General features: G+C 43.0%; 1 protein-coding gene across 1 annotated transcript; it reads left to right on the top strand.

The window, feature by feature from the left end:
• Positions 1-17,819: 17,819 nt before the first annotated feature.
• Positions 17,820-20,217, top strand: LOC119772565. The gene is made up of 4 exons (XM_038269021.1): positions 17,820-18,214; positions 18,391-18,520; positions 19,824-19,908; positions 20,158-20,217. Exons 1-4 carry the CDS (start codon positions 17,872-17,874, stop codon positions 20,215-20,217), a joined length of 618 nt encoding a protein of 205 aa, XP_038124949.1. The 5' UTR covers positions 17,820-17,871.
• The last annotated feature ends 1,632 nt before the right edge of the window (positions 20,218-21,849 follow it).

Here is a 21,849-nt window from a genome sequence, read left to right as displayed (position 1 = left end):
GAAGAATTTTTGCGGACAGGGCCTACATTGGGGTTCCAGCACCCCTCAAATGCCCCCAACCTTTTATTCATTCATGATCATAGAAGGTCATGGAGCTAGTTAGTGGTACCATAGCTGCAGGCCAGTGTGACGGGTTTGAACTTGGAAGGTCAGTTATTCTCACAAGCAAATGGCTGGGCGAGGCAGTGGATTGTAATTTCACTCAGTTGCATATCATTGCTATATTTTTGTTTTATAACTTTCAAGTTACTTTAGCTATTTACACCCACTTCGAAGGTTTTTTCACCAACAGCTGTAAGGCTGTCATCTCAGTGTCACAAAGAGGCCCCCAAAATGCAGGGTAAAGAGTACTTGAACAATCATATTGTATGTGGCAAGGCAATACAGGTGGCTTGAGTGGAAAAAGAAGTGAAATTGACTGTATGCCTTCGGGCATCAACACTCTTTTTTTACAACCTAGAAGTTGGTCTCTCTTAATGCCTGACCAATGCAGTTCGGTTTTTAATAATTTATGCACACCTACAGCAGTGGTGTAATATTGACATGAAAAAAGCTGACCTGTGAAGCTTTAAAATTAGATTTTTTTCCCCCACCCTATTGATCCCCAGCTGTCATGTTCTGGTCTTTTACTGTTCTTTTGCTTTTATCACCCAATGTTTGCCATTTCTGATCACAATCCTCCACCTCACTCCTCACACAAATGTATCCAAGTCTGACAGTGTTGCATATGGTCATCTAAAGATAAGAATCTCAAACTTTCATAAGACCTCTATTTCCTTTGGAGAACTCTTAAATTATATGAACAAAGTGAGACAAAGGGAATGCACGTGCACTCAGTCATTCAGAAAATGATTTGTGTCCTCTGATGTCTGTGGGCAAAAAGTTTTCGTGCAGCTGACGCTGAAGCATCGGAAGGACATCACAGTCAACCTTCAGGATGCCCTGCAGTCTGCTTACCAGGAAAACAGGTCACCAGTCATCCTTGGACTACACGTCATCCTGCACCACCTCGACCACCCAGCAACATAAGTCAGGATTCAATTGGTTGAGATGTACTCTCCAACAGAAGCTTAACCAGCACTAGCAACCCCTTTCCTTGTGCGTTATCTCCCCAACTATTGAAATGTACTGTTTTGAAAAAAATGCTAGTCCGTTAGCTAATGAATAACAGTAAACAACGTTGATTAGTGAAGATAATTGCATTCATAAGTTCTACAAAAAAATTTCTGTTAATAAACAGTGTATAGTAAAAGACACTGGAACAATCAGCCTGATGCTGAGCTTCCAGCTGTTTCCAGCTCTTCTGCTCTAGTTCCTTCCAGTTGCATTTTCCTTCCATTATTTCTCTGGCGTATCTCCTTTGTACCTTACTGAATGCAGACGGGAATAATACTTAGCCATTGCATATTTGTGTTGCTCCAATTAATGAATTATAAGCATATGAACTGCTTTAAATGTTAGCTTCAGGAACAATAAGAACATTATATATTAGAAAATTATTACTCCTGGAATTAATGAGAAGAACACGTTGTTATCAAAGGATCTCAGGATGATTTACTGGTTCTTAAAACATCAGAAAGAAAGGTCTTGACACACACCCACAACATCCTTCACAAACATGCCCCAAGACTTAGGTTTAGAGCGTTTGACCTGCTCGGGTTTAGTTGATGTCTGCATACCTGTGGAGATGGATATCAGTGATATGTACAGCTCTCTCTCTTATTTGGAGATATCATAAACCAGATCAACTGCTACCTGCAGAGAAACACAGCTTTACTCACCTCATCAATTTCTTAGTTTTTCCTCCAGCTGTGGTGAAAAAAAAAAATCTTTTTGATTTTCAGAAGATTTTACTCATTTAAAACAACATTAAAATAACTCAACTTTAACATTATCACAGCTTTATTAAATGTTTTTATAAAAATAATGTTATGCAAAACATGTTAAAACATATTATGCCAGACAAAACAGATCCATAGGCATTGGATTTCATGAAGTCATTCACTTTATTAATGAACTCCTAGAGGCCAGAATTCCAAAAAATGATGTGAAATATTTTAAATAGCATCACCTGCTTCTTTCCTGATAACCAGCATGTTAGGAATCCAGTTTGTGTGGGTTGTGTTTTTGTGTTTTCCCTCCACCTCCGCCCGGTTCTCATTGGCCCTTTCACACACCTCCGGATGGTTGCCTCATTACCTGAGGACTCTTAAGATGCTGACTGCCATTACCTCGACGCCAGAGTGTTTGCCAGTTTTAGGTACTCTAGCCAAGCTGAGTTTTGCTGAGTCAAACTGAGTTTATGTCTCCCTGAGTCTTAACCTTGTTGTTTTGTCTTTGCCTCTCGGAAGGAAGTCATCCTGCAAACTGGATGTTTGGACCTTCTCCCCCTGGAAGGATTGTCTTGAGCTTCATAATGAGCAGGGGATTCATCTCCACAAGAACCATTCAAGTACAACAGGAAATCTAAGTGGCAGTCAGCTCCTTCGCTCCTCAAACATTTCTGGAACAACCCACACCGACTGGATTCTGGGAAGGACACCTTTTCTGGGAACGTGAGTCCAGTTGCTGTTTCAACCTTTTGCAAATCGAAGCTCAAATTTCCCACTGAGCCTGAACTAATCACAGAACTTCCCCTTTCACTTTTCAGTCCCGGTTCACCAGCGTTCAGAGCAACACTGGACCCATCTTGACTTGTTTTCAATAAAACTGTTAAACTCTCCCCTAGTTTCTCTGAGTGGTTTCCTGCATGTGGGTCAGATCACTGGAAAAGATCATGACACAGCAAGGACTAAATAGTGGTCTTTTTTTTTTATGATGATGATGATGATGATGATGATTTCATTGGTCATTTTAACATTCTTCCCATCAGTATACATGACTAAAAATTATTGACAGATATTCTGAACATGGAAGCTCTCATTAAGCAAATACAATCATCCATTGTAAATAGTAGGAACTATTCTGTGTGCATGTGATGGCAGCCCTGCTGCGCAGCCACTGTATGAAGGGCACATCATGTCAGTTTGGTTTCATCAGAATGACGCAGATGTCCCATCACCCGATGTAAGCCACAGTCATTTACAACCCTCACAGTATATCTACCAAAGGCAACAAGGAAACCAGCATAGCCAGTAACATTGTTCTTTCCTTATCCCCTCCATTGCCTTCAATGGCAACTCCATAAAAATACATACGATTTCTCTCTTTATTTATACATAAAGAGTGATATATTTAATATATATATATAATATAATATAATATATAATATATATATATATATATTATATATATATATATTATATTTAATTTTTTAAATTATATATGTTTTGCATCTAAGCATCATCGAAGTAACCTGACTCCGCCAGATGGATTTGCTCTGCATATCCATCTGGAAACCTTCCGTTGAAATAATTTTGGGAAGAGGCGAAAATACTGGTTAGCTGATTGGCCTATGTTGGTGATAGACGAGCCAAATAAACCAATCAGATCAACAAAGCATATGACGTACTAACAGCGCGACGACGAAAACACAACCACAAGCCAGGCTACTCTTGCCAAAACCAGTCGGGAGAAGAGCAAAAATATCTTTTCCTCTGAGAAAAGCCTCCAGAGCAGTGTTTTGCTCTTCTTTCAGTGAATAAATGCTCTGTAATTCCGATAAAACTTGCTCGATATCCACGCTTACGCTAGTTTCATCGGCTGAAGCCGCCATGTTCTTTAGACTGAACTGTTGCGCTTCTCGTTGCGTCACACCTCAACCCGCCTCAAAGCCAATGCTGATTGGACGTTCGTTTGGTGAACGGCTCCAAATTTTCTTCAACTGAGGGTCTCCAGACTGATTAACGAGTTAAATCTTGAAACCTCACAAGATCAGGATGGTCTCACGAGGCTATCATAGAAGGACAATAAGCTGGGTACAGGGAGCTGGTGAACCACTTTGTTAAAATTGTATAAACAATCATCTAATCCTGAGTGTCAATACAACAAGGGAGATGACTGTAGATTTCAGAAGAAAAAGGAAAAAGCTGTTCCCCATTAACATAATAGGTGAAGAAATGGAGCTGGTGGGGAGTATAAATACCTTGGTAACAAACTCTACTGGAGACGCAACTGTGAGGCCGTCTGCAAACGGGGACAGAGCAGACTAAACTGTAAGCTTAGGTCATTCAGTGTTATCAGCAAGATGTTGCATATCTTCTACAAAGTTTTCTCCCGCTGAAATTATCTGGTTAACATGTGTTTTTCAAACACAGGTTGGCCTGCTAACAATCAGCATTTGGCTCCTTTCCTATAAGGCAAAAAAGTCTGATCCCCTGCTGGCAAGCTGTGTGGCCTTTGTTTCCAACTAACACATACTGTATCTGGTGATGCTATCCCTCTGGGTTAGCATTTAGACTAAGACCTAGACAGATTTATTTTGTCATTTTGTATACACAAGTGTAAACAAAAAACATTTCGTTTAAACAGCTCTCTAGACAATTTCAGTTTTTAAAGTGCAGGCTTGATAAGGTAAGCAGCAGTTGTTGAGCTGCTGCTACTGCCTCCAGCTCCTGAAGCACTCGCTTCTCCTGGCTCAGGGGAGGAAGAGGACGATGATGACGATGCTGTGAGGGTGGTACCCCCTGGGTTGAAGAGGCTGACGTGGTTGAAGCAGCAGTGGTACCATCGGCAGGTTTAGCAGCGACAGACGATGCTGAAAAAATGTGTGGAAGCCTGAGGGGGCTGGGAGGAGCTGGGGATGTTACAGCAATTGGCAGGGAAGCATCTTGAGTGCTCTCCTCATTTTCTCCTGCAGAGGGCTGTGTTTCCCCCCTAGATGCTGAAGATTGCCTAGGAACAGTCTCAGAGGAGCCCTTATTCACACATAGCTCTTTGTTTCTACTGGCACGGTACAGTATCAGCCCCCCCAAGGCAGCAGCACCATCCGATACTGCTTGACGCAGCCAAGACTCCGTCTGAATGATCGCGTAGCAGTTACACATCTCCTTTTTTGAAAAGAGTTTGAGTCGGAAATTATCCAGTGATGATATAATCAGTACAACAGAAATCAGGTAAGTAAACAATGGAGAACAACATGGGAGGAAGGAAACCAGCATGGCCAGAGCGTAGTCAACGTTCTTTATTGTTTCGCTTTCTTGTCCGTCATCAGAATAGTCAAAAATCAGCAGATGACCATGAATTTCATCGGGCAGATGGAGCGTAGGTGACTTAAATATATGGCTGAATTGGAAAGGAGTCACAGAAGGAGAAAAACTGCCTTTTCTGCCTCCATGGTGGCAGTCCTTAATGCTGCTACAACCGCTGTTTGCTGTATGTGGATCTGGAAAAGAGCTTTTGGTCAACAATTGAGTATTTGGTTGACAAGCAATGCAAGTCTCAATTTTGACCTGCGACATGTATGACTATGTACTCAAAATTCTTGCTGTAACCATAACACAGCACAACAACATCCTAATTCTTGCGAAGGAAGAAATATGGTTTTATTGAGGGGTTAAAGTTCAAATAGAAAACACATACTTATAGTTTCTAATTTGATGGTATGTACAAAATTAAATACATCACAATGGAAAAATGTCCAGCATTTTGTTGTTTCTTGCATAAAATAATTCACTAAGATAGCAGACAACCCAAAATTCCTCATTTGGTCATGTGACACACTGAGGTATGCCCTGACGTCAGTTTAGTCAGGAAGTAGTCATTTTACATAGCGAGTCAAAAATATGTGAAAAACAAAAAAAGACAGCTTTTTGCCTCATTAGAATTATGTGTTGGATGAAAATTTACAACCGTGCTCTGGAATGCTCTTAACAGAGACATTTAACACTGCCCAGCTCATCCGCAATACAATTGCAGCAAATGTGGATGTTTTGTTGGACAGTTGATGTTAGGAATCCAGTTTGCGTGGGTTGTGTTTTTGTCTGTCTTCCTTCCACCACCAGGTGGTGCCTTGTTCTGGTTGGCCTCCTGCGGATGGTTACCTCATTACCGGAGGACTCTTAAGCTGCTGACTGCCACTACCTCGATGCCAGAGTGTTTGCCAGTTCTAGCCAAGCTGAGTTTTGCTGAGTTTTGCTGAGTTTTTGTCTACCTGAGTTTTAACTTTGCTATTTCTGTCTTTGCCTTTCGGCAGGAAGTCATCCTGCAAACTGGGTGTTTTGGACATTTTCCCCCAGAAGGATTCTCTGAGCACCAAATTGAGCTGATGATTCAAGTTTGTGGTTTGGATCTACTTTTCCCCAAAGGGATTGTTTGAGCTTCACACTGAGCAAGGGATTCATCTCCACAAGAAACTGTTCAAGTTCCGCAGGAAATCTAAGTGGCAGTCAGCTCCTCCGTTCACCAAGGAAAAACCGCAATCTGGGTAAACCCTGTCCGCTCCCCAACGAGCAAGACATTCTCTGGAACAACCCACACCTACGGAATTTTACAGGAGACACCTTTTACTGGAAACGTGAGTCCGCAACATAAATTCCCTTCTTCAAATCAAAGATACAAATTTCCCACTGAGCCTGAACTAACCACAGGATCTTCCCCTTCACTTTCCAGCTCCGGTTCGACAGTGTTCAGAGCAGCACTGGACTCATCTCATTAATTCTCAATAAAACCTGTTAAACTTTTCCCTGGTCTCTCTGTTTGGTCTTCTGCATGTGGGTCAGAGCTTTAGATGAAATCATGACAGTTGATACATTTCACCAATTTAATATTAATAACATTATGCCAATGTCAAGAGATCTGTCTGCAGTTATCAAAATGAATGCAAGACCTAGGTAACTTATTATTATGTATTATTTTGTAGTTTCCTGCAAAGTGGATGTGTTTTGCTTTGTAACCGCATCTCTTTTTAGACCCATAAAAGTACCTCTGAATTATTGTGTAGTCTGACTTAAATAGATCTGGGGTTTATCTCACTCAACGCTGCGCAGGCTGTCTTGCAGAAAATCATGTATAACACAGGTATAACCCCCTGTTGTTCACTATCAGCAACAGAAATACACACAAATCCTACATCCCGTCTCTGCACAGGTGGGTTAACTAGATTTACTGTGTTGTTTGACTCTTAACTTTCTGCTTCTGAATGCAGACAAAACAGAAGTTATAGTCTTTGGACCAGAGTCTCTGAAAAAGAAACTGATTAGCCAGTCACTTCATTTGGATGGGATTAAACTGATTTCAGATAATAAAGTAAAAAATCTTGGTGTTATTTTTGATCAGGACCTGTCATTTAAATCCCATATCAAAGAGGTTTCTAGAATATCTTTCTTTCATCTGAGGAACATTGCAAAAATTAGAAATATCCTGTCCAGGGGTGATGCTGAGAAACTAGTCCATGCATTTGTTACTTCAAGGCTGGACTATTGTAATTCTTTACTATCAGGAAGTCCACAAACTGTAGTTAAAAGCCTTCAGCTGATCCAAAATGCTGCAGCCAGAGTTCTAATGAAAATTAAAAAGAAAGATCATATCTCTCCTATCCTGGCTTCTCTTCATTGGCTTCCTGTTAAATCCAGAATAGAATTTAAAATCCTCCTTCTCACATATAAAGCCTTAAATGGCCAAGCTCCATCTGATATCAGAGATCTGATTGTTCCTTATGTTCCTAACAGAGCACTTCGCTCTCAATCTGCAGGTTTACTAGTGGTTCCTAGAATTTCTAAAAGTAGAATGGGAGGCAGATCTTTTAGTCATCAGGCTCCTCTCCTGTGGAACCAACTACCAGTTTTAGTCCGTGAGGCAGACACCCTGTCTACTTTTAAGGCTAGGCTTAAAACTTTCCTTTTTGATAAAGCTTATAGTTAGAGTGGCTCAGGTTATCCTGAGCTATCTCTATAGTTATGCTGCTATAGGCTTAGATTTCTGGAGGACATAGGGACCCCCATTTCATCGTTCTGCTTCATTCTCTCTCTGTTCTCCTATTCTGCAGAATCTGTTAGTTCAATCTCTAACCTTCTGCTCTCTCTGCTTTTCCTCAGAGTAGCTTTGCCTCGTCTGTTCCTGTTTGGCTGTGACGTCATCCTGGAAAGAAACATCAGCTGTGCTGCTTCCATGAACACCCTTGTTTATAGATGTTGGAGATCGGCCTGTTTTCCAGTGTGGTCCTGTTTCTCTGACTGTGACTGAGTGGATGTGCTCTCTTCGTCCTCTGGAATGGGAGTTGGCTCGGAGCTCGTCTGCCTGGCTGTGTGTTTCCTGGACGGGGCCGCCTTTTACAGCTGCTTTTTATGTCTCTGCTTCCGTCTCCTTGAACCCCAGTCGGCCTCGGCAGATGACCGCTCACACTGAGCCTGGTTCTGCTGGAGGTTTCTTCCTGTTAAAAGGGAGTTTTTCCTCTCCACTGTCGCTACAAGCATGCTTAGTGTGAGGGATTGTATTTGAGTCAATGAGTCAATGCAATCAACTGGTTTTGCTTAGAAAGAAAACTTTGTATCAATTTGACTGTATAATCTGGTTGAACTGTAAAGTGCCTTGAGATGACATGTGTTGTGAATTTGGTGCTATGTGAATAAACTGAATTGAAATTGAATTGAATTGTTTTACTCTATTCCTGTGGACAACAATAAAGCAGAGAAGAAGGATTTATTATTCATCAAGACTTAAATTTTTTGTTTAATGAGCATAATCTCCATAAAATATATTTTGCTTCTATATTTTTTGCTTACATTATGTTACGCTCTTATTTTGGCTTTAATTTTGAAATATTAACCCACACTTCTGGACCATCTGTGAACCTCTCTTCGTCTTCAGGCTCTAAGGAAGGAAAACAATTGTCCGTAATTGTTCTGCATGAACAGTTTTGGCACTTGCACAGAATGGAGGCTTGCACCGAACCTCCTACTGCAGCCATAGTACTATGATCCAACTGTTGCTGTCTAACTAATTGGAAAGCTGCCTACATGCGAAGAGCAGCTGTAATTAGTTTAATTATGTTTTTGGTGTGCTCAAGGTACAGAAAGGTCAGAAAAAAAAGTAAATACAAAAATAAAAACCATTAGGACAATGTTCAGGCTCAGAAGGGTCACGGAAAAGGTAAATGGTGTGGTTAATGCATAAAGAAACTGCAAATTCAAAAATGATTTGAAAATGCAAGTGTAAAGGTTGAGTGGAGGTTTTTGAGGACCCAAATGTAGAGATCAGGAGGCAGAGGTGAGTTTTATAGAGCCCAGGTAGCCCAAGGCAACAGAGGCAAAAATCCAAAAATACTGAGAACCAAAATACAGATAACCAAAACGTCAGGGAAAACTCACGTGGGGAACCAGAGATTAGGAAGCCACAAAACAACTAACCAGCCAGGACAGGCTGATCAGCAGATTGGGAGCAGGTGTGGGCAAGACTGACTAGGACAAAGCCAAGGGGAAATGGAACAAGCACAAGGGGGCAACAGAGAGTGACTAAAGAACTCAGCACTGGTAGAAATTACCAACAAAAACACTGAACACAACGAAACTAAAAATAAACCTAAGCAGAGGGCAGAACCCTGACAGCAAGTTGAAAAAAAATGGAATAGGGAATAACAATTTTAAATGTGTGATTAGTTTTCAAATCTTCATTTAGAAGTAGGATTTAAAAATATATTTTTAAATTCCAGTATTTAGTAACGGCTTAATATTCCACTTTAATAATTTTATTAAGAGCAATTAGAAAATGCTTTTCAAATTGAATTTCAAATTGCATGATTTAAATATCAAATTTGAAATGGCTATTTTTCATTTTTAGGTGAGTCTCTAGATCCTCCACAGCTTACAGAACATTTACCAGTAGTTTTCACTACTGATTACTTGTGCCAGCACACCTCTACTATTGAAAGTCTTCTGTTAAATCTAAAGAGATCAAGTCTAAGAAATGCTACTGTTCCCTTTCTTTCTGTAGCATTCTGACAGCGACAGACACCCTGTAGGGCTGCCTGTGATGGCAGCCAACATGATGTGCAGAGCAGTTGGATTGACAGGCACAAGACCCAAGATGCTGATCACATTTGTCAGGCTACAATGGTAAAACTTGGCAGCGACCCATAAATATGTAACCTGCCCAGAGGCCTGTGACCTGCATCGACTATTAGTGGCCTTTCTAGGGAGTCAACTACAGGTGCTGGTCATAAAATTAGAATATCATGAAAAAGTAGATTGATTTCAGTAATTCCATTTAAAAAGTGAAACTTGTATATTATATTCATACATTACATACAAACTCATATATTTCAGATGTTTATTTTGTTTAATTTTGATGATTACAAATGACAACAAATGAAAATCTCAAATTCATCATATCAGAAAATTAGAATATTGTGAAAAGGTTCAAAATTGATGGCCCCTGGTGCCACACTCTAATCAGCTAATTAACTCAAACCACCTGCAAAAGCCTTTAAATGGTCTTTCAGTCTAGTTCTATAGGCTACACAATCATGGGGAAGACTGCTGACTTGACAGTTGTCCAAAAGACGACCATCGACACCTTGCACAAGGAGGGCAAGACACAAAAGGTCATCGCTAAAGAGGCTGGCTGTTCACAGAGCTCAGTGTCCAAGCACATTAATAGAGAGGCGAAGGGAAGGAAAAGATGTGGTCGAAAAAAGTGTACAAGCAAGAGAGATAACCGCACCCTGGAGAGGATTGTGAAACAAAACCCCTTCAAAAATGTGGGGGAGATTCACAAAGAGTGGACTGCAGCTGGAGTGAGTGCTTCAAGAACCACCACACACAGACGTATGAAAGACATGGGTTTCTGCTGTCGCATTCCTTGTGTCAAGCCACTCTTGAACCACAGACAGCGTCAGAAGCGTCTTGCCTGGGCTAAAGAGAAACAGGACTGGACTGCTGGTGAGTGGTCCAAAGTCATGTTCTCTGATGAAAGTAAATTTTGCATTTCCTTTGGAAATCAAGGTCCCAGAGTCTGGAGGAAAAGAAGAGAGGCACTTCATCCACGTTGCTTGAAGTCCAGTGTAAAGTTTCCACAGTCAGTGATGGTTTGGGGTGCCATGTCATCTGCTGGTGTTGGTCCATTGTGTTTTCTGAGGTCCAGGGTCAACGCAGCCACATACCAGGAAGTTTTAGAGCACTTCATGCTTCCTGCAGCTGACCAACTTTTTGGAGATGCAGATTTCATTTTCCAACAGGACTTGGCACCTGCACACAGTGCCAAAGCTACCAGTACCTGGTTGAAGGACCATGGTATCCCTGTTCTTAATTGGCCAGCAAACTCTCCAGACCTTAACCTCATAGAAAATCTATGGGGTATTGTGAAGAAGAAGATGCAATACACCAGACCCAACAATTCAGAAGAGCTAAAAGCCACTATTAGAGCAACCTGGGCTATCATAACACCTGAGCAGTGCCACAGACTGATCGACTCCATGCCACGCCGCATTGCTGCAGTAATACAGGCCAAAGGAGGCCCAACTAAATACTGAGTGCTGTACATGCTCATACTTTTCATGTTCATACTTTTCAGTTGGCCAACATTTCTATAAATCCTTTGTTTTTATTGGTCTTCAGTAATATTCTAATTTTCTGATATGATGAATTTGAGATTTTCATTTGTTGTCATTTGTAATCATCAAAATTAAACAAAATAAACATCTGAAATATATGAGTTTGTATGTAATGTATGAATATAATATACAAGTTTCACTTTTTAAATGGAATTACTGAAATCAATCTACTTTTTCATGATATTCTAATTTTATGACCAGCACCTGTATGTGTGTTTAAGTGTGCATAAGAAAAAAAAAAGGTCAAGTCGGCTGCATTTGATGAAATGTTGCCTATAGTAGGTGGAATAATGTAAAAATAAGTATCTTTTCTCCTCAATTTTTCTCATACATAAATAACCAATTCTAATCCACTGAGGATTTTAAATATATGTTATTTTCAGCAATCTGTGTCCATGATATGGTCACTGTAAACACTCTTGATATAAGAGGAGCTGCAGAAAGAGAAATGCTTTAGGCCTTTAATAACGGGCTGATAAAAATCTGATAAAAAAAGGACATTTTTAAAACAATAAATCCAATTTCAACAATGAACTTTTGCAACCATACTCACAGCTTTTCCCTAATAAACAGAATGACAATTTGTTTAAAAAGATAAAAACTCATCATTCACTCATCACTCTTTCCATTTTGTTATTGATGGTTAGACAAATTTTAAGAATTAAAGCTATAGTGAGTAATTTTCAGCAACATCTAATGGTCAGACAGCGACCGCTCCCAAAGACTGAGATTGTGCTGGTTGGAAGCATAAATATTCCCTGTTTACAGAGGCCAAGTCTTGGCTGTGGATTGGGGGTTATTAGACTAAGAAGAGGGAGAATCTCTACATCACTAGTTTACCAGCTCTGCACTGCTGTAGTGTAAAGATGTCTGCCCCCATAAATGCGAGACACACTCCTATGTCATTATAAATAGCAATCTCTAAGGCAACAAAACATAACGATTGACACGTTCAGTTCGTGGAGGATATAAAATAACATATTTATGGGTAATATATTACATTTCTGTCAGTAAATCCCTGTAATTATTCCACATTGTAGCTTTAAGATTAAAATAAAAATTAACATTTCTATTTTTTATTAACATAATATTTATTAACCTGCAGATGAGCAATTTCGATGGGACAGTTACAATAACAAGTAAACCGAAAATGCACCGAATTTAAAAAAATGTTAACCCCAAAAAAACACTGTCAAAGCAAAGAGTGCGAACCTTTCCACTTCCAGATTTGCAAATGAAATGTGGAAAGCTGCTTCTAATCCTGCCCTAGATTTCAAAATTGAAACATGAAAATAATTTTTAACTGACATCTGTCACACAAATTAACTGCATTTTTCATCTACAGGCTCATTCTTCATCTTCCCTCATCTTTATTTTTTTAGCTTTTTTTTTTTTTTAGCCAGATGGCAAACAACTAATGTTGCATTTATGTCTCCAATTGCTAGGTGCACAATATGGTGGCAATCAACTTTGTGTCACTTGCTTGGAACTTTCTGTTGCTTCCCGGTCCTGCCGACAAACCTGGAATGTTCGCAGAAAAACCTAGCGAGCGGAGACAAAATTAGTTTGTTCAGTGTCAAAAAAAGAAAAGATTTGTCATAAAACGAGACACATGGACCCAGTATTCAAGGTGAGCCAGACAATAGGGAAGTTTCAAAACGTTTAATGACAGAAATGATACAGAATGACCTGAAACGTTGCTGAGGATAAACGGACTGCAATGGCTGCAGGAAAGGGGTGCCCAATCAGTGACACTCTGGAGGGAGAAACACAGGTAAGTGGCAATGATCATCTGACAGGAGAACATTTTCTGAGTGAGTCACTTACCTGGTTCAACAGTTCAGTCCATCATCTCTGAGGAAGGCAAGGTCCAGCTGATGGACTGCCAAACGAGTCCGTCCAAAGCCGTCCAAAGTGTCAATAATGCAGCATTCCCAGTGAGCAGGCAGGACTCCGATTCAGGTCAGAACAGACAGATCCAGGCTTCCACGAATCGTCAGAGAGTGAAGGCAGGGTCAGAGTTCTATGAGTCCAGCAGCATGCTCAGACAGAAATTCTCAGATGGAGACAGGCAGGCTCAGTGGTTGAAGGATAGAGACAAGACATGCTATTTGAATCACTTTAAACTGGTTTCCACATTGGAGCCAGGATTAGGGGAATTAAAACTGACCTAAAACCCTGAGGGCTCCGCAGAATAGGACCAGAACCAGTGCTCTTCCCCCACACTGAGCCAAAGCCCTGAGGGCTCAGCGGAGAAGAGCCGGAACATGATCAGGAGACAGGAGTGTGAATTTAGGATAAAGAGTTGGAATATTCCATTTTATTTAACGTCCTTTGGATGACTGACTGAGGCATTTCAGCACCAGCATAGGGTCTGACAATGGGTGCAAGAATGTCATCCCGATACCTAATGGCAGTCAGGGTGCCGTTGTTCAGCCTGTATAGATATGTCTCCCCACCATCACTGACCCACCACCAAACCGGTCATGCTGAACGATATTACAGGCAGCATAATGTTCTCCCCGGCTTCTCCAGACCCTTTCACGTCTGTCACATGTGCTCAGGGTGAACCTGCTCTTATCTGCGAAAAGCACAGGGCTCCTGTGGCGGACTTGCCAATTCCAGTGTTCTATGGCAAATGCCAGTCGAGCTCCATGGTGCCGGGCAGTGAGCACATGGCCCACTAGATGACGTCGGGTCCTCAGGCCACCCTCGTGAAGTCTGTTGCTGATTGCTTGGTCAGATTTCAAACCAGTGCCCTGCTTGAGGTCATTTTGTAGGTTATGCTAACAGTAGTGACAGTGACCCTAGCCAGATGCAAAACTGGTGGGAAAAGAGCCAGAAAAGATGAGGAGGGGAAAAAATGTCAGTGGCCTCCACCTGTAAAACCATTCCTGTTTTGATGGTTGTCTCGTTGTTGCCCTTCAGTGCACCTGTTGTTAATTTCATTAACACCAAAGCAGCTGAAACTGATTAACCACCCCCTCTGCTACTGACCTGACCCAATCAATATCCCAGAAGTTTAATTAAATTGATCCTATACTCCAATTACAAAGAGTTCCTTTATTTTTTTTGAGTAGTGTATTTCCCCCTCTTCTAAATCAGGGATGAATCTGCTTCTTATCGCACCTGATTCAATTTCCTACATTTCAGCAGGGGCGGATTTAGGAAATTTGGGGCCCTAGGCAAAGACAGCCATGGGGTCCTCTGAATTGAGAAGACAACATATAGAACAGACCCATTATACAGAGTGATAGGGTGCGCCAAGCGTCTGCAGTGTGCTCAGCTGACTTTTCATGCTGTCTCAAAAGGGAAAAGCAAAAAACACAGTCATTTCTTTCACTGTAGACAAGCCAAGATCTGCTTATTTGTTCACCATTTTTCATTTGAATGAAATAATAGTTTGAAGTAAATCTCCGCCCGTCTCCATTTTTTGGAAAGATCCTGTCCTTCACCTGGAGTGGTCCTCTCTGTACTATCGAGCAGCATGCTCGATCAGACAGCTGCTTTGGCCAGCGTGCTGGGTCATCTTCGAGAAGTACAGTGCTTACTAGCTGAGTGGTTGATGCTGGACTCTCTGGTTGAACAACATAATCATGAAAGTCTGGCTGGATAATATTGGAATTCTCTCCATCACAGTCCATCCCCGTCTCATGCTGCAAACAAACACACATAAAACACAGTATAAGCCTTTTACCCAGTGGTTAAATATAAGTATATTTACTCAATTGCTAAAGTAGAAATTTGAGGATGTCATGTTTTTTCAAGTTTGTCTATGTCACTGTAACTCGGAGGAAAGAATCTCTCTCTCATATATATATATATATATATATATATATATATATAAGGTGCATGTCATAGGAAAGACTAGTGATGTTACAAATATGACAATTGCTTAAACTACAGAACAGTAAATTATTTAATCTATAATTAACATGACCCTTAACATCCCCAGCTGTACACAATAACACAGATTAAAGCAATGTTAATACAAAGCTGTAAAGCCGAGTGAGATGTTGGTAATAACTTCCTTATGGTATTTGGATGTATAACTTAAATTATTAAGGACTAAAACACCTAAAACTTATGGGTGATTTTACAACATTTAACACTAGAAGTCCCAGAGAATTTCCGTTTTCCTGCAAGCCCCCCCTCCGCTCTTCAAGTTTGTGTATTCACTCTACCTTCCTAAATGTCCCTATTGTAATGCAAATAACCTATGATATGACCAGCCCTTCTACATGAGACTGGATGAAGGCTGAGGCCCTGTCCACACGAAGCAGAACCCTGGCCTAAACGCACATATTTTTCACCAGACCAGCCTCTCATCCATACGAAGCCTGCGTTTCGGGGGTCTGTAAACGATCTTTTTTTTATTAAGCCTTCAGAGTGGGAAGATTTTGAAACGCCGTTTTCGCGTTTCCATCGTTAAGCTCTAACCGCATTTTTTTTCTTACATGCATGCGTCATGGCGTCACCTCCAAACACGCATGCGCGACACAGTATCACAACAACAATGGCGCCGTCCTGTGTTGAATGGTTGCTGCTCATGCTACTCACCCTGCTGTCGGGCTTACAACAGAATCTTCTTCTTCTGGAATATCTCCAGGAAGAACAGAGCAATATCGACGACATAGTTCAGCACCGGAATTTGACTGAACCACGAAAATGGACCCGCAGGGCAACCATGTATAAATATTAGTGCGCATGCCCAACATTTCTTCGCCTATTTTCTCTTTGGCACCAAAGCGCCACTTACAGGCCTGGCATACATTTTGCAGCGTTTTCATGCATTCGTGTGGACGATCACATTTATTTTACGTCTCCGTCTTTACAACAAACGTTCTGGAAAATATTAGCGTTTCGTGTTCGTTTTGACTTCGTGTGGACGGGGCCTGAAACAAACTGGCATCAGAACAAGAGCATGCTCCAAGCACTCATTACCTTCCCCTGCAACATCAGAACTTTTTGCAGGAATAACTTGATAATTCATATCTAAATCTTTTATTTAGTCAAACCTATGGAACAACCAGGTATCATACGGGCCCTAGTTCCTGAGCTGAGAACAGGTCATAACCATGCTTTTCCAACAAGGCAAGGTAAGACATAGCCTATTTATTGTTGGGAGCTGGAGAAAATACCATTTTTCTCCAGCAGAGTCCGCCGTGGATCCTCTGAGGGAGCCTCCTGCACAGGTGCAGCTCATCAAGACCATCAGAGGATCCACTACTTAAGCTGCCTTCAGACCTTACCTCAACGCCGCAGTGTTGTTCCAGTTGGTCAGCGCTAAAGCCTTGATCTCAGTGATTTTTCCATGTCCTTAATCCCGAGTCAGATTCTAACGTTTGTCTCTGTGCCTCTAGGTGACTCGTGCTTCCTCCGTGAAAGCTCTGGAAGAGCTAACCTGCCGAGCCGACCCTCCGAGCCAAACCCTGAAGATTCTCAGTCAACCTCTAAGCAGCTCTGGGCAAGAGCTAGGAAACCCAAGCCAAGGTCTGTTCTTATAAGACGTGAGACGCTGAAGCAGCTAACGGACTCTGCTAACACATCCTTCTCCAGAACCAACAGTGACTCTCCCAAGGAGAACCTCAAGAACCCTCAAGGTACTATCAGAGCACCATTGGAAACCAAACCCCGTCAACAGTCCTTAACTGTGTTGTCTCTCACGCAGACTCCGGTGAAACCAGATTCCAGGCCCGAACCAGTCTTCTGCATATTATGTGCTTGTGCAAATAAACTTGTTAAACTTTTCATCCTGTGTCCGTCAGTGGTGTTCTGCATCTTTGGGTCTCCATTAGAGAACCGATCATGACAGAACACTGCGGCCAAACTCAAGGCCCAGCAGATCACCTCACCCGTCGTTTGGACGAGCAGGAAGCTCTTCTCCAAGGACAAACCCAAACGCTTCGTGAGTTATACCATCTTGTTGGTTCACATAATCAAATGCTACAGAGTTGCTCTAACTTTCTGAATGGAGCTAACGCTACTTCTGCACAGCAACCATTTCCGGGTCCAGTTCCTCCTCCCAGAAAAATTCTCTGGTAACATGAAAGATTGTAAGGGTTTTTTATTCCAGTGCCGGCTGATTTTTCTGAACTCTCCTAGTTGTTTTTCTTCTGACCACAAGAAGATATCGTTCATTCTCTCTCAGTTAACAGGAAGAGCTTTAGATTGGGCTCAGGCTAGATTTGCCATCGACGACGGTGTAAATTGCCGTTTTTCTGACTTCATTGCTGAATTTTCCCAGGTATTTAACCAGGAGACGGAACCAAACGATCGATTCCAGAGCTCTTTTCAACCTTAAACAAGGAAATTTCTCAATTAACTTCCGGGTTAAAGCGGCAGCTTCCGGATGGAACCAGAGCGCTCTAAAGGGGGCATTTTTCATGGCTCTAAATGAACAAATCAAGGATGAACTTGCTACCCTCGATGAACCAGCTTCCCTTGACGATTTTATTCGTCTCGCCATCAGATTAGATAACAGAATCCGAGCCAGAAACAGCTCCAAGAAGCAAAGTAAATTTTCCTCTGCCACTCATAACATGGCTGTTCTCTCTCCCTCTACAGAGCAGATGCCCACACAGAGTTCTAAGCCACAGACTCTATCGTTGCCTGTTCAGGCCTCTCATTCAGGCGAAAGGGACAATGAGCCTATGCAGGTGGAACACACTAGGCTTTCTCCTGAGGAGAGACAGAGGCGTTTTCTTGGAAAACTTTGCATATACTGTGGTGAGAGTGGTCACTTTATCGCCTCCTGCCCGGCAAAATCAAAAGCCGGGGCCCGCCAGAGGATATGAGGAGTCTGGCGGGCCATATAAATTCAAGTAAATCTCCTCGACTTTTCCTGCCAGCTACTTTGTTCTGTAATAACCAGAGTCTCTCTTTCTCCGCCTTCATCGACTCAGGCTGTGAGCGCAATCTAATCGACTCTGAGCTCGTCCAGCAGCTTCAGATTAAAACCATTCCCCTGTCTCAGCCTCTCAGTGTGTCTGCCATAGACGGAAAGAGACTCCATCGTGTTACCCACCAAACCCAGTCCCTCGAGCTACTTCTGTCAGGTAACCACCGAGAAACTATCACCTTTTTTGTGTTTCCTTCTGCATGTTCCCCCCTGGTCCTCGGATTCGAGTGGTTGGAGAAGCATAACCCTCACATAAATTGGACCAAACGTCTCCTGGAATCTTGGTCTACTACGTGCCACGAAACATGCCTTCGTTCTGCTGCCCCGATGGCGGGGCCTCCTAGAGGTGGGGGGGAGATGGACTCTCCTGACCTTTCTTCCGTTCCCTCTGAGTATCACGACTTAGCCCCCGTTTTCAGTAAGGTCAGTGCGACATCCCTACCTCCACATAGACCCTACGATTGTGCCATAGAACTTTTACCCGGTGCTCCTCTTCCAAGCAGCAGACTGTATAATATTTCCAAACCAGAAAGAGAGACTATGGAGAAATACATCAACGAATCATTGGCTGCTGGAATAATCCGTCCTTCATCCTCTCCTCTGGGCGCCGGTTTTTTCTTCGTGGGCAAGAAGGATGGTTCTCTGAGGCCATGCATTGACTATCGAGGTTTGAACCAAATAACTATTAAAAACAAATACCCACTGCCTCTTCTCGCCTCAGCTTTTGAACCAGTGCAGGGTGCAACTGTCTTTACTAAGCTGGATTTAAGAAATGCTTATCACCTCCTCAGAATTCGAGAGGGTGATGAATGGAAGACAGCCTTTAAGACACCCTTGGGCCAGTTTGAGTACCTGGGGATGCCCTTTGGTTTGACTAACGCCCCAGCCCGTTTCCAAGCCCTTGTGAATGATGTTCTCAGAGATTTCCTCAACGTATTTGTGTTTGTTTACATTGATGACATTCTCATTTATTCCAAGGATCTCCATGAACACAAGAGACACGTCCGTCTCGTTCTACAGAGACTACTGGAGAATAAGCTGTTCGTGAAAGCCGAGAAATGTGAATTTCATCAGTCTTCAGTCACCTTTCTGGGGTTTGTGCTCGAGGGCGGCCAGGTAAAACCTTCAGAGGACAAGATCAAGGCAGTCCTAGATTGGCCAGTACCTGAGAATCGAAAGCAATTACAGAGGTTTTTAGGGTTTGCTAACTTCTATCGCCGCTTCATCAGGAACTATAGCCAAACCACCCTGCCATTAACCTCACTAACTTCTTCCAAACGAGTTTTTCAGTGGACTCCCGAGGCCCAAGCTGCATTCGAGAAATTGAAATCCATGTTTTCCAGAGCACCCGTACTAATTCAACCTGATCCTTCGAGACAATTCATCCTTGAGGTGGACGCTTCAGATTCCGGTGTTGGAGCTGTTCTCTCCCAAAAGGACGACTCAGATCAAAGAATACACCCTTGTGCCTATTTTTCCCGTAAGCTCTCCTCTGCTGAACAAAATTACGATCTGGGTGATCGTGAGCTCCTGGCAATCAAACTGGCGTTGGAGGAATGGAGGCATTGGCTGGAAGGAGCTGAGCATCCGGTCCTTGTGTGGACTGATCACAAAAATCTGGCTCATATCCAGTCAATCAAACAAGCTAACCCTCGCCAATCCAGGTGGTCCATCTTTTTCTCCAGATTCAACCTCATTATCACCTACAGACCCGGATCCAAGAACGTGAAGCCCGATTCTCTCTCTCGTCTCTACTCTGCCGATCATCCAGAGACACCTGAACCTGTCCTCCCAGCCTCATGCACCGTTGGAGTGGTCAACTGGGAAATAACGGACCTAATCAACTCAGCCCTAGCCACCGAACCAGATCCAGGTACCGGTCCGTCTAACCGCACATATGTTCCTTCTTCTGTCAGGTCCCGTCTGATCCAGTGGATGCACGCCGCAAAATTCTCCGCCCATCCAGGAGTGAGTAGGACTGTCGCTCTAATCTCCAGGTGCTTCTGGTGGCCCACGCTCCATCGTGATGTTAGAGAGTATGTGTTGGCCTGTCCCACATGTGCTCGCAACAAGGCTTCACATCAACCTCCTTCTGGTCTCCTTCAACCTCTACCTGTTCCCTCGCGTCCATGGTCCCACATAGCCATTGATTTCGTCACCGGTCTCCCTGTCTCCCGAGGTATGTCCACCATACTAACCATTGTCGACCGTTTCTCTAAGTCTTGCCATCTAGTCCCCCTGAGAAAACTTCCCACGGCCTTCCAGACAGCCCAGCTTCTTATCAAACATGTGTTCCGGCTTCATGGCATTCCCCAGGAGATTCTATCGGACAGAGGTCCCCAATTCATATCCCAGGTATGGAAGGCTTTTTGTTCTGCGCTCGGCTGCAAACCATCTCTCACCTCAGGTTACCATCCCCAAACGAATGGCCAGACCGAGCGTATGAACCAGCATCTGGAATCCACTCTCCGCTGTCTAACGTCCAATAACCCGGTGGATTGGAGCCTATACCTTCCCTGGATAGAGTATGCCCACAACTCTCTCCGTTCTGCATCCACTGGACAGTCGCCCTTCCAGGTCAGTCTTGGATATCAACCACCTCTCTTCCCCGCAGATGAGAGAGAGATATCGGTGCTGTCCGTTAATCATCACATCCGTCGCTGTCGAAGGATTTGGAGGGAGACCATTGCCACACTCAACCAGTCAGCTGAATCAACCAAGCGTTTCGCTGACGCCAAGATACGCCCCGCCCCTGAGTATTCTGTGGGCCAGGAAGTGTGGCTTTCCCCTCAAGGGGATGTCTCGAAAACTTTCCCCGAGATTCATAGGCCCATTCAAAATCTCCCGTGTCATCAACCCATCAGCTGTCTGTCTCCAACTTCCTCCTTCCCTCCGAATCCATCCGACCTTCCATGTCTCCCAGATCAAGCCTGTTTCCTCGAGCCCCCAAGGGGCGGTCGTTGAGGGGGGGGTACTGTTGGGAGCTGGAGAAAATACCATTTTTCTCCAGCAGAGTCCGCCGTGGATCCTCTGAGGGAGCCTCCTGCACAGGTGCAGCTCATCAAGACCATCAGAGGATCCACTACTTAAGCTGCCTTCAGACCTTACCTCAACGCCGCAGTGTTGTTCCAGTTGGTCAGCGCTAAAGCCTTGATCTCAGTGATTTTTCCATGTCCTTAATCCCGAGTCAGATTCTAACGTTTGTCTCTGTGCCTCTAGGTGACTCGTGCTTCCTCCGTGAAAGCTCTGGAAGAGCTAACCTGCCGAGCCGACCCTCCGAGCCAAACCCTGAAGATTCTCAGTCAACCTCTAAGCAGCTCTGGGCAAGAGCTAGGAAACCCAAGCCAAGGTCTGTTCTTATAAGACGTGAGACGCTGAAGCAGTTAACGGACTCTGCTAACACATCCTTCTCCAGAACCAACAGTGACTCTCCCAAGGAGAACCTCAAGAACCCTCAAGGTAC

The sequence above is a fragment of the Cyprinodon tularosa genome, unplaced genomic scaffold (assembly GCF_016077235.1).
Source record: "Cyprinodon tularosa strain WSP-4 unplaced genomic scaffold, ASM1607723v1 ctg716, whole genome shotgun sequence".
NCBI lineage: Eukaryota > Metazoa > Chordata > Actinopteri > Cyprinodontiformes > Cyprinodontidae > Cyprinodon > Cyprinodon tularosa.
Note: the sequence above shows the minus strand (reverse complement) of the source record. Positions and strands in the feature narration are given on the sequence as shown.

What these genes read in the sequence shown, in the direction of transcription:
- LOC119772565 (XM_038269021.1), top strand. Translation starts at nt 17,872, where the DNA reads ATGGCTCTAAATGAACAAATCAAGGATGAACTTGCTACCCTCGATGAA. An exon ending in CGTGTTACCCACCAAACCCA is followed by an intron (nt 18,521 to 19,823) that starts GTCCCTCGAGCT and finishes CTCTCCCAAAAG; the next exon opens with GACGACTCAGATCAAAGAAT. An exon ending in AAATTACGATCTGGGTGATC is followed by an intron (nt 19,909 to 20,157) that starts GTGAGCTCCTGG and finishes CCGATCATCCAG; the next exon opens with AGACACCTGAACCTGTCCTC.